This window comes from Phocoena sinus, chromosome 12 (genome assembly GCF_008692025.1).
Source record: "Phocoena sinus isolate mPhoSin1 chromosome 12, mPhoSin1.pri, whole genome shotgun sequence".
In the NCBI taxonomy this organism is placed as follows: domain Eukaryota; kingdom Metazoa; phylum Chordata; class Mammalia; order Artiodactyla; family Phocoenidae; genus Phocoena; species Phocoena sinus.
Window position 1 is genome coordinate 13,730,958 of NC_045774.1, and position 13,395 is coordinate 13,744,352.

Genomic DNA, 13,395 nt, shown 5'->3' on the forward strand with positions numbered 1-13,395 from the left:
AGCTATGTGCCCATACAACAGGTCACTCGATCTCTCTGGAGCTCTACATCTTAATCCATACATATTTTACATTGTTTTCCAGCTCATAATTCCTGTGATTCTGTCGCTCCCCTATTATCAATATTTAGGTTCAGAAGTTTAACCTACAGTGGATTCCCTTACTTAAGCTAAATTACTGAAGTTAGATATTGATGTTTGCATATGATAATCAAATAATTTGGGGACTTCAGAGAACCTCATCTGCCTCCACTTTTAAAATGGTATTCTTATTATGGGAAGATTGTTAAACAGTAATACTAATAATACTTTAACCATGCAGAGTAGGTTGTTCTCCTGTGCATTTACTTATTCTATAATGTGTCCAAGTCTAAGTATGCACATTTTTATATCTCAGCATTACAAATAAAAGGGCTTATTGTGTCATTTTCAAAAATATATACAGTACTGCCCTAGCTAGACTCCTATCCTGTAAAACTAAACCTTAGAGTGAGTTATATTATAGTAGACTGCAACAGACCTGTTATTGTTTTCCAATTTACAGATGAAAATCAAAATTCAATCAACTCTCCTAATGACAGAAATACTTTATGTAATGGTTAGCATTTACTTGAGCCAGGAGCACTAATTCGATTATAATAATTTTTGTAAAACTTTGTTTTTCAGTCAGAATATGAAGGAAGCATTGACATATTTAATACTTCGGTGGGCAAAGAGCATCTGAAAGCCTCAGATTTAATGATATGGCCTCTCTTTTCTATCCCAGATAGCAGAGAAAATTGAGGAAAACATGGACAGGCTGAGAGTAGGCCTGTCCATTTGGGATGATGTACTTACAAGTAAAGATGAGATCGACGGGTGGACAAACAATTCTGTTCCACAGCTGACCAAAAGCGTCAGCAACCTGAATAACAGCCTCAAAGCAGAAGAATTCCTGAAAGAATTTGAGGTAAAATGCCTTTACCTTCATATGTGAGCTTGTGGTACATCATTGACCAGCGTATAAAAAATTGTGTCTTTTTTTTTAAAGCTCATTCTTCCTTTCAAGACACATACTATACTCAATATTTTGTAATAGCCTATAAGGGAAAAGAATCTGGAAAAAATACATATTTGTGTATAACTGAATCACTTTGCTGTACACTTGAAACTAACACAATGTTGTAAATCAACTATACTTCAATTTAAAAAAGAAAGAAAATAAACCACTGGAAACAAAAAGTAAAGTTCATTCTTCCTTTCAAGACACATAATAAGTGTAATAAAGCTCTTTACTGTCTTTTGCTGTTTACTTGAAAGTTGATTCGGCTATGGATAAGAGGGATGTTTTCTTTTTTGCATTTTTATCATTTCTTAGTTGGGGCTCTTAAAGTATTAGTAGAAAAGTAAAATTCATAAAATCTACAATTTGTCCCATTCATCTGAGATTATGGCACCTTCCTATCGGAAAACCAAATTGAAAATGTTTGTAATCTAATGATATTTAATATCTATTTTTTCTTCATTCAAACAAAATGTTTACTGAGTACTTACCATGGGTTCTGAACATTTAACTTAGGTGCTGGATTCTTCCATTGGCTTTGTAGAAGTGGAAGAAAACTGGAGATTGGAGGGTCACAGATTTCCACGGTGGAGGGTCACAGATTTCCACGGAAAGTGGGCTTTTAAAGTTCTAGTGGCCAATTTATTTTAAATTCCTCTTTTAAACTCCCATTTCTTGCATTCATTTATTCATCTGCTCATCAGATTCCCAGTGAGCACCTAAAATATGGCAGGCACTGTTTTGGGCACTGAGAATTTAATAGTAAAACAGACAAAGTCACTACGCTTATGGTATTTACATTATTTACATTACAATATATATCATATGTAAAATGTCAAGTGGTAATTGGGCTATGATGAAAAATGAAGTAGGGTAAGGGGAAATAGAGTGACCAGAGGTAACCTGCTTCACAAAGCAGGGGACTGACTGTGCCCTTGGTGAGGGAAGAGACTGTTCACATTCTGTGCTCCAGGGCCCAGTGCTGGGCCTGGCACACATATGGAACATGACAGACACATGAAAGGTGACTGCAGTCTGAATAAAATGTTGTTGAATCATCTGTATTGCCTAAGTTATCAGCGATATTTACCCAAAGAACATTCTATAGGTTGTTTCTATTTCGAAGAGCAAACATAAGTAGAGGGAATTATCCAGACCAAAAGTACAGTCAGGAGAGGGATCCCACAGTCTCTTTAGTTGTTACCTTTGGTGTTAAATTAACATAACAGCTCAAACAGTGGTGTGTACTGGAGTACAGCTTGCACCAGCTCACAAAAAGTCACTACGTTTTCAGGAATTTTGTGAGCCAGTGATAAACACAACCATTATTAAAAATTAAATTGTAAATAACTGTACCATTAAGTTGTATTAAAAATGAAAGTGATGAATTCCCCAAACTTATCACTTCCTAATTATTATTTGACCATTACTGTTATCTGGCTCTTGAGTTATTGACACTTATTATATACATATGATGGAAATACTATAGAACGTGTACACCTGTGTGGTGCTTCCAACTCCATGTTCTGTGACATCATGCTGTAGCTCAAAATGGTGGTAAATGGGGGCTTCCCTGGTGGCGCAGTGGTTGACAGTCCGCCTGCCGAGGCAGGGGACATGGTTCGTGCCCCGGTCCGGGAAGACCCCACATGCCGCGGAGCGGCTGGGCCCGTGAGCCATGGCCACTGAGCCTGCGCGTCCGGAGCCTGTGCTCCGCAACGGGAGAGGCCACAACAGTGAGAGGCCTGCGTACCGAAAAAAAAAAAAAAAAAGTGGTGGTGAATGCTACGGATCAGGGCCAGCTGTTCAACCAGCCTGGAGGATACTCCTACTGACCTCTGGGATCCAGGGAGCCAGTGGGCCTCAGCCACGTTTGTTATGTCCAAGTTCAGTCACTCACAGAGGTGGGATTTTTATGCTATGCTCTGTGATGCACCAGCTAGTAAAATCAGTGAGCTGGATTCAGCCTGGTGCCCGACAGTGTCGTGGCTGCTGCAGTGCAGGAAATGACGTTTAGGTGCATAGGGGTGATTCCTTAATTTCCCAGGCTGCTTCTGGGGAAGGCCAGTGGGCCTGGCAGGCAATTCATTAATCCTTACTGGGCAAGTAAATCACTTTCTAGATTGAAGGCATCAGGAGGTCTGTTAGTGTCTACAAAGCACCAAAATACCACATTTAAGTTGAGAGGGATACTTTATTAAAATGTTCAGGGAGATCCTGGAGCAGCCGCAGGGCACAGGGAGATCAGCTCGGTGCTTTGTGATCACCTAGAGGGGTGGGATAGGGAGGGTGGGAGGGAGACGCAAGAGGGAGGGGATATGGGGGTATGTGTAGCAGATTCACTTTGCTATACAGCAACAACTAACACACCATTGTAAAGCAATTGTATTCCAATAAAGATGTTAAAAAAAAAATGTTCCTTCATGGGCCCAGGTAACTAATGAAGTTTCCAAGCGTCTAATTTGTTCCATAATGATTCTTTGATTATTCTTCCTTCTTCTTGTGTTAGTGTTGGTGCCCCCCAAAAAAAAAGAAGACAAAAGTCAAAATGTTAGATGTCAATTTCCTAATTAACCTGATTTCTATTTAACCACCCTTTAAATGTCTATTTGAGATATTTCTTCTGTATTACATATAGTCTACAGTAATTAAGAGGCACTCCTGTTGTGTATTTGTTTTGAAATGCTTTCCCAAGACTTTAATGCTGCCATAGTAGCCAATGATATTAATGCTAATAGATAAACGACAGTTAGTCTGTTGAAAATCCCCGCTGACTCAAGACTTTCGGTTAATGTTTAATTTTTTCCAGGAGCATTTTTTTCCAATAAAAGAGGGTGGGAAGAAAGAAAGTTCTGCATACTTCCTCACATTCCCAGTGAAAGTTAATGGTGACATTTTTCCACGTTCACAAATAATGAGAGTCCTCAGAAAATGAAGCAGAGTTTTGGTTTTAGTTTTTTGTTTTTTGTTTCGTTTTGTTTTGGTTTACCCTGGGTTAAAGTTGGGGCTTTTTGACAGAGTTAATGCTCGAAATTATTAAATGCCAAGTATAACATGTCAGTGTTTTGATTAGTTATGTTTTTCCCCTTTGTCTTTTATTTTGCAGTCTGAAGTTAGAAAGAGAGCATTAAGATTAGAAGAACTTCATTCCAAAGTTAACGATCTTAAAGAATTAACTAAAAATCCAGAAACACCACCAGATCTTCAGGTAAGCACTCAATCAAGTTTGTGATAACTCTATATACTGTACATTCTCAAAAAAGTGTATATATATATGTCCATATATATATACACACACACTTTATGTATTTATTTACAAAGTACATGTATATGTGTATGTGCGTGTATATTCTTATTGTTATCATTGTAATTCCAAGTAAGCACGTAGACGTTATCAGATACGGGGGTTAAAATATTAACATTTTCAGAATTCCTTGTGCTAGTATTAATAGCATATTTCCAACTCAAATATTATAATAAGATTAGTTCCTTTTTTCCTTACTAAATTTTGGAAGTGGTGGCATCCAACTTGCCTCATGGACCATTTTAAGCCTACACAGAAACAGAAACCACATGTATGAATATTGATATTCTTATTGACATTTTTCTAATCCATTTACTGAATAGTGGCGTTTGAGGGATCACGATCCCAAATCTCCCTTCAAGGCCCTTTAGATGGCGCACGTCCACAGGCACGGGGAGACAGGCCAGGCAGACTAGGTCTGACCAGGCAAACTGGGCTGCTTCAGTGAGGGAGCCTGGGAGCAGCCAGCACTGGGCTTGGGGCCAAGGGTTCTAACTCATTACTTTAAGCCGTCTGTTTGTTGCTGCCCTCATCTTCTCTCTTCCCATTTCTTCCTTATCTACTGTTTCTTGCTAACAAGTCAATTTTGTTTGATCACCTATACTTATCCTCTGACCCAAGGCTGTGTATCCCTCAGTTAGTGTCATTGGCGGATGATATACTTGTACCAGAAGGTTAGAAGTTTCACCTGAAGCAAAAGGATAAGCAAAAGGGATGCTGATCATGCACAGAACTGAAGAGGAGAGCTTGCGCGTATCAGGGGCATACGCGGGTAACAGCTGGACTTTGCAAGAGTGAAGATGGAGGCAGGGTTTTGAGAGGGAGCTTCTGTTGTTCTCTGGTTTCTCTCTTACACACACACCCCAACCTATACTCAGGGAGGAAGTATGGGGGTGCCTGCATCTTACCTCAAAATGAGAAGGATTTTGACAGTACCGTCTAGAGGGCATGGCATATGCCCCCTGCAGCTGGCAGACACAGGAGTCTAGTATCTAACTCCCACCACGTAAGACCTTAAGGGTGAGAGACAGGCTGGCTGACTGCTGATGTATTTGCCAAAGGAGAAATGATTGTTTTGAGTGGCCTGCAATCCCAGAGTCATCTGGGATGAAACGCCAGCATGTGACCTCTGGCCCAGAAATGAATTATGAAAGGAAAGGAGGAGGAGAGCATTACTTGTGTGCATCTCAGGGTACCTAAGAAGGCTTCTGGGGGATGAACAGGCCTCGGCAGCTAGGAGTTAAAGAGATGTAAAAGTCAGTGAGCAGAAAGAATGTGAAGAAAGAGCAAAAAAGGCACTTGGCCTCTTTCTCCACTGGAGGCTTCCTGTTTGCAGCTAGTCTGAGCTGAGGATAGGAAAAAACATCTTAGCTTTCAGTTCAAAGTTTTGATTATTAAATGGGACTAGATGTTCTAAATGAGGAATTGAAACTGCTTTGCAGTTGATCACGATGATAAGTCCTTTTATTATTATGCGTGGGGCTAGAGAAGTTCAGGGCCCTCCCAAAATCAATCATCCAGGGAGGAGAGAAGAACTAGCCTCACCGAATATTTTAAATAGGAGATGAAAATGACGTTGCTCCATTATAAAATCCCCAAGTGGTGCTTGTCCAAAGTAGCGACTGCTTCAGGGCGAAAAGTGTGTATTTCCCGGGAGAATGAAGAGCAGGTTTTTGGTCCCCAGCTTGGTTACTCCGTGTAAGTCGAGCTCTGCTTTGGAAATGGGATCTCGTGGATTCCCTGGAACCTCAGTCAAAGCTTCCACTTTAAAAAGCCCAGTGTTAACGGTAATCCTCACTCTTTCCATTTTCCCATTACTTAAGATATTTGGCAACTTGTACCCACTGATTTTCCTTCTTAGAAAAGTTGAATTAGCATCCATGGTTAGGCTTCTGCGATTTTTACAGTTAAGCTGCAGATGAACGAATCCTACCGAACGAATGCTCTGGTCTTCACAGATTTTAATGAAATCTTACTTTATGTTTAGTTTATAGAAGCCGACTTAAGGCAGAAACTGGAGCATGCCAAAGAAATTGCTGAAGAGGCAAAAGGAACCTTGAAAGAGTTCACCTCTCAGAGTGCACAAGTGGAGAAGTTTATTAATGACATTGCAACCTGGCTGACAAAACTAGAAGAATCGTTGATAAACTGTGCCCAAACTGAGACTTGTGAAGGACTGAAAAAAGTGAAGGTAAGTCATAAACTATCGCTAAGTGTTTACATTTCAATACTAATATTAATTCTCCTGTTTTTTGGTGACTATAATAAAAATGTAACCTCTGTTATCAATTACCCATGTTAACACCAAACCAACTAATTCATGATACAGGAGACAGCAAAGCAAATAACAGATGGAGAACTGAATGCAGGTGCTAAGAAACCAAAGACAAATATTCTAAAAACAGAAAGCATGCATTGCTATAGGACCTACTCATAGGTTGTAGTTGTTGAGATTTTTTTAATAAAAAGGTGGGAGCCTATAGAAGAACTGTTTGAATTTTTACACATTTTCAAACTTGAATGCCTAGTAGTTTTTCATCACTTAATTACTTTTATTGGTCAGCATGACTGCTTTCATCCTGATATATATATATATATATATATTTTTTTTTTTTTTTTTTTCCCAGTATGCGGGCCTCTCACTCTTGTGGCCTCTCCCGTTGCGGAGCACAGGCTCCGGACGTGCAGCCTCGGCGGCCATGGCTCACGGGCCCAGCCGCTCCGCGGCATGTGGGATCCTCCCGGACCGGGGCATGAACCCATGTCCCCTGCATCGGCAGGCGGACTCTCAACCACTGCGCCACCAGGGAAGCCCCAAGGGATATATTTTTAAAAAATGGTTGAGAAAACAACATATGTGTTCTGTGCTCTTTTAGCATATTTTCTTACTGTACTTGAGACTAAGGACCTCGCTTTTAAAATTAACTACCGGTGCTTTTGATGTGGCCTGTGATCCTGAAACAAAGCCCAAGTAGCCCAAGGAACATGTGAACATAGGAGGATGACTCAATTCATATAATAGCTTCTAATCTACTAACTAAACCCAAGATCCTGGGCTGGAATCCACAAAGACCTTTTCAATTTGCTTGAAATCCTAAACTATAACCCCAATCCTAGCTACCTCTCCACAGTGTTTGCTGTTGTTCCCAAGGAGAACTGGGCAAAATTCTGAAAGAGTCAACACAAATCTATCACAAATACTCAAAAAAAAAAGTCCGACAAAAATATATACATTATTGAGTGGATTTCAACAACATCAGTTTCCAAAAAAACATTCCAGAGTGGAGTGTATGGAATATTTCTCTTGAATGTGATGAATATCCTTCACGGCATATTTTTATTCTGTAGGAAATACAAAAAGAACTTCAAAGTCAGAAAAGCAACATCAGTGCCACCCAAGAAAATCTCAATAGCTTGTGCCGTAAGTACCATTCAGTGGAGCTGGAGCGCCTGGGCAGTGAGGTGACGGGGCTGATGAAGAGACATGAGGCTGTGAGCCAGTCCTGCTGCAAGACACAGGCCAGCCTTCAGGATTCTCTGGAAGAACACTTCAGTGGTGAGCTCTGACAGGTCTTAGCTTGAACAGTTTGTTTACAAGACACGGTCCAAACCAAATGCTGCCTAGAAACTGCCAGAAAACTTTCCACAAGGGTAGCGTTTTACATGTGTGTGTGGTGAGATTTGAGCAATCGGATTGTTGTGGTTGGGTTCTCACCATACGCAGAATTCTTCCTTTTTCTCCTTAAGAGAGTAGGAGTCCGCCATCTTGAGGAATCTGAACTCCATCTGGATTTTCTGGGTAGAGCTCATTTATGTGGAAAATGAGTCCCACCGCTATGATGAAGGGACACGGTAAACCTGGATCTTAGGAGAGGCTGTGAAACAGCAGCCATGTAATTCAGGAAATTGCTGGTCATATGTCCCTGACTCGGCCTCCTACACAGTTGTGCCTCTGCTGTGGTGTGAATGTAAGATGCTCTAAGTCAGCGTGGTGGGCAGAGGAGATGGTTCTTCCCTTTGCCATAGGAATGGCTTTAACGCCTCTAGAGCATTGCTCAATCTGACATAATCAGGCAATTATCTTGCTTTGCCAAAGGAAACACAGTGGGAAATCAAACATGTCAGAAATATGATTTTCTTTTCAGTCTTATATCTGAGATAATTTCTCAATTCTACCATGAACAGTCATGATTATAGATCATACTGTATTATATTCTATATTATTATCGTTGTTGTTTTCTTTCTGGAATATTTGTTGTAAGGCAAGATGCAGTGGGCTGAAGGCCAGAATTAATTCATTGTGGTCATCCTGGAAGCTCTCTCAATGTTTTGGATGTATTTCTTATTTTCGTTACTTTCCAAAGAGTCTATGCAGGAATTTCAAGAGTGGTTTTCTGGAATAAAGGCAGCGGCAAAGGAATCATCAGATAGAACTGGGGACAGCAAAGTTCTGGAGGCAAAGCTCCATGATCTTCAGGTATGCAAGCTGGCACTGCTTTTCCTTCTTCCCTAAACTGCACTCAAGTGCCTTCAAGTCAGACCTAAACCATCTATTTCCCCAAACCTTATTTTCTTCAAATTTTTCTTCTTCCCTAACAGAATGAGGTTTCTTGACTTGAAAGGAGATAGTTAATATATGAAAAGTAAGTTGAGAAAATGTTAGAATTTCTAGATCCCTTTCCTCTCTTTTTTAGCCTGTTGATCATTCTTTGGAATTCATTCAGAATTAAACCTGATTTCAGTTTTTATAGCAGTAAAAGCATAAATAATTGTATTTATTTAACATCATTATCATGAAGGAGTTTTAAGAAAGAAGACATGGCTTGTGTATTTTAATAACCTATCATCTAAATTTGGAGCTACGATATATTCAAATAAAAGCAATAGATATTATAGATTTTATAGGTGTTACAGACAATGAAAAATGTATAAATTCTGGTAAGGGAAGGCCATTGTGATGCAGAGGTAAGAATGATTGATAGGAGCCTAGGTTCAAATTGAGTTTTGGCCAGCTTGTTCAAGCGACTGATCTGAGCAAAGCACTGTGTTAAGTCTTATAAAAATAGTTTTAGAAAGTTAATGAGGAGCATGAGGATTTTGTGGCCTAATGGGTGATGGCAATTACGTAGATAACTCATTAGCAGTCAGGGTAGGAAGAGCATTATAATACAGGAAGCGGTTTTGCAGGAGGCTTGGTGAATTCAGATGTGGAGTTGTCCCCTTTGAGGCTTGAGATGCAGTGGAATTCCACGAAGAAAAGTCTGAGTGACGATCACAGATGCCACCGTGGAGCTCAGTGGAGAGGCAGGGGTGGCGCAGCAGTCCTGGGCTTCTTGTGCTCTGTTGAAGCCACGCCCATATGCATATGATCTTCCAAGGAAGAGGTGCACACCAAGAAAGTAAGGGATCTGAAGACAGGGTCAGACAAGGAGGAGGGGTGGAGACAGGTAACCATGTGAGGAGGTGGAGCCTGGACCAGATTGGGATGGTGGGAATGGGGAGAGACTGAGCACAGACCTTGATGAGAGCATCATCCTTTCCAGCTCGATGCTGCTCGCAGTTGGTCCTCAGTGGTTCCAGTGACTGCCTGGCACCGTCCTCCGTTCTGAGTCTTGATTATATCCAATTGTATACGCCATTCTCACTCCAGCCTTGTTAAAGGCCTCTTCCTTTGGGCTCTGTTTTTCTTCTCTTGCTCCGCTTTCTCCGGTCAGAACTGTAATTAATGCTCCCATGCAACAGGGTCTTTGAATAATAACAAATGTTTTCTATTACCTTTATTTCCCGAAACAGAACCTTTTGGACTCTGTCAGTGATGGGCAGAGCAAGCTTGATGCAGTGACTCGAGAAGGGCAGACTTTGTATGCACATTTGCCTAAACAAATTGTTGGTAGCATTCAGGAGCAAATTACAAAGGCTAATGAAGAGTTTCAAGCATTTCTGAAACAATGCCTTAAAGACAAACAGGCTCTTCAAGACTGTGCTTTGGAACTTGGGAGGTAGGCTGTTTTGACAAGCATAGACTTCATCATACACAGAATATATTTTCAGGATTTAAAGACCCATTGGGAATAAGCAAAAAATATTTGAAACTGTGAGTTTAAATTCTAATAAATTTTGACCTGAAGTACATGTTCATACTAGGACAATAATTCATTGCTCAAACTCTGATGGCATCATTTGGCTTTATTTTCTATATAGAAAAAGAAAGGAATTATATTCATTAATTATTTTTAATGGCATAAATGCATGTATTTTTTTGTCTGTTTGGCTAAATCGAGATGTTAGAGTTTTGATACCCAGGTTTTAGATTACCCAAGTCCTTTCCTGTGTCTCCTTCTGCTGGGTTGGAATTATGGCAGAAAACACTTACTGTATTTCTCTGAATCAAGATTCCAGTCAGGAAGCTATGTCAACAGGGGTGAATATAAAATTAGAAAGAAAAAAATTTTCTATTGCTAGGAAAAGAAAGATGTCAGTATAATCAAAATGCCTTTTTGGTTGGCGAGTAATGTGCCTGACTCTTGTCAAGGTTTCTTAGAGAATTTACGTTGTTTTCAAAACTTAAGGGCCCTAGAGCTCTTGTGGCACATTCAAATCCCCATAAGGTACAAAGACACAGAGATGACTTTCCCTTCTTCTCCCAGGGCTTCCACTGCCCCATTTATCCACTGGCCCCAATTCAGGGTCTTTGTAGTAAGACACAAACTTGAGTGCCCACTGACATGGAAATGTTATCTTGTTGTTAATTATCAGCTATAATTACCAAGGAAATCAACTCAGCAAGATGAGGTGCTTCTTTTTTTTTGCTTGTATCTCAAGAGAAATGTCCAGAATTTGTCATTTTGTTACTGAAATGAGGGATAATTTAATTGGCTTATTGTCGGGTTTTCTTCTCTACTTGAAAATTCATGAGATCTTAATTGCCATAGACATTGTGACCTCAGATATTGGAATTTATTTACTATAATGAGGATATTAAAATTTCTCTAAGGTGTGTTTGTTTTCTTTAGCTTTGAAGATCAACACAGAAAGCTGAATGTTTGGATCCATGAAATGGATGAAAGATTAAGTACAGAAGACTTAGGAGAGAGTAAACAACATATTCCTGAGAAGAAAAACGAAGTCCATAAAATTGAAATGTTTCTGGGAGAACTGCTGGCTGCAAGGTAGGGTGCAGAAGTGGAATAGGTTCTTTCCCTACTAACAAGTGTTTGTTTGTCTGGTGGGTTGGGTATTTGGATTGGTTGTTGGCTGGTTAGTTGGTTCGTTGGTGGTGGTTATGTTTCTATCCCCGAATGTCTGACATACAAATGATTGTGCAGTGTTTCTGTGGCAGTGTGGTGATCTGGAGAGAGCATCGGGTTGGAGGTAAGGAGCTGGTTTCCAACCCAGTGACATCTCCCTTTGCTCAACAAGTTGGACAGGCCACTCATTTCCTATATTTCTTGATATTAGCTTTTAAGCATTGTGATAATAATAATGATAATAATAAAAAAATATTTTCCTCTCGGGGGTTATTATAAGGATATAAGGTGATTATAAAGATACCCTTCATTTACAGAAATAAATGAGACCCCAATTCCATATATTCTTCACACACATCAGCCTCCAGCACCATTTCCAATCTACCCCATCCTCGTAATATTCTTAGTAAAGCAAAAGGTGTATGGTCATGAAGTCTGGCTGTCCTAGAGGTTCGTTTTGTCCACTGCAATATTTGTCTCCTTATTGCTTGCCAACTGAGCAAATGTTTCTGACTCCTTCTCAGGCAGAGTTCTCTGGCCTGTGCTTTGGACTCCACCACTTTCATGGCTTTGCTCCCTCAATTTACACTCCACCCCTGGCATTTTCAGTTGCTTCATTGGAACTCTTGCATTGGAAGATAGAACACTTTCCACTAGGGGAGGGCAGCTTGAGCCAAAACTCTTTTAACTGTCTCACTGTCGTCTTGCAGAGCAGATACACTTCGAGCAGCAGAAGGCAGGTATCCAGCCTGCTTGATCAACCAAATCAGCAACCATGATGAACTGAGTAAAATTTGCCTAATTCATATCATACTCATTCCGTTCCCTCTGAGTCCTCTTTTTGGTCAAGCATGCTAAGTATTCCTTGTCTTGAAAAAAACAAGCATACAAACACGTATACAAACAGAACCCCTACTGACAGCTGTTGTTGGTGTGCTAGTTTGAGGACTATTATAAAATTTCCCTGGAATGTTTTGGTCCCAGCTCTTTACCATGAGCCTTTACCATGGGGTAAACACTTTCTTGATTTTGCTATTGAACTCAGGTTAGGCTTCTCATCACTCAAGAATCCGATACTGAGAGACAAGTGTTGGGTAAAAGGAAAGATGGCTTTATTGAGGGAGCTGGCAATCCTAGGGAGAAGGTGAACTCATGTCCCAAAGAACCAACTCCCCCCACTGCCGATCAGAGGGCAAGAGCTTTTAAAGGAAAGCTTCAAGGGTGTGCAAACAGAGACTATGTTCAAAACAGTACAGTTAGCTTCTAGAATCATCTTGAAACTGATCATGCAGTAAGTAGTCTGGTCGGTGTCATACTGATTATTTTAAGCACAGTTAATTTTCAATCCCAGGGTCGGTTTGTTACAATTTCCTTGAGGCCAGTGTCTGGAATTGTGCAAGCCACATATTCAGTACTGCTCAAGATGGAGCAGCTTATGTCATGGCTACAGTCTGGTCACCATGCAGTTAGCCTTTTCCCTCTGGTGGAGGTTTTAGTATCTGCAAAACACCTCAGGAATGTGCATCAGACACTTATGTATCTTCAGGGAGGAACTAAAGATTCTGTGACTCTACTGTCCTAATCGTTAACTGTTTGAGCCTGCTCCTTTGTGACTCAAGGAGGCCTGGGAGACTACAGCTTTCCTATGAACAAAGAGACAGGGGACACAGAAGGGCTTTTTTTACCTGGGAGGGCCCCACAAGGTCCTGCTCAGTTTCAATTTTATAAACCCCACCCCAATGGTGAGTATCTCAAGGCCAGAGACCATCGGGTCTTTATCATCTTTATCTAGTATAGTGCCAACA

General features: G+C 40.5%; 1 protein-coding gene across 21 annotated transcripts in view; it reads left to right on the forward strand.

Annotated features, from left to right (window-relative positions):
• Positions 1 to 13,395, forward strand: part of SYNE1 (spectrin repeat containing nuclear envelope protein 1) — a 457,069-nt gene that overhangs the window by 193,503 nt on the left and 250,171 nt on the right. For all 21 annotated transcript variants that reach the window (XR_004352467.1, XR_004352466.1, XR_004352464.1 and 18 more), the window contains 7 exons: positions 764 to 946; positions 4,146 to 4,247; positions 6,331 to 6,534; positions 7,692 to 7,899; positions 8,708 to 8,820; positions 10,137 to 10,342; positions 11,357 to 11,512. Coding sequence is in view for 15 of the 21 variants with exons in the window: in XM_032650736.1 (XP_032506627.1) it covers positions 764 to 946; positions 4,146 to 4,247; positions 6,331 to 6,534; positions 7,692 to 7,899; positions 8,708 to 8,820; positions 10,137 to 10,342; positions 11,357 to 11,512 (1,172 nt within the window). In the remaining 6 variants the exon portion in view is untranslated. The remainder of the gene's footprint in view (positions 1 to 763; positions 947 to 4,145; positions 4,248 to 6,330; positions 6,535 to 7,691; positions 7,900 to 8,707; positions 8,821 to 10,136; positions 10,343 to 11,356; positions 11,513 to 13,395) is intronic.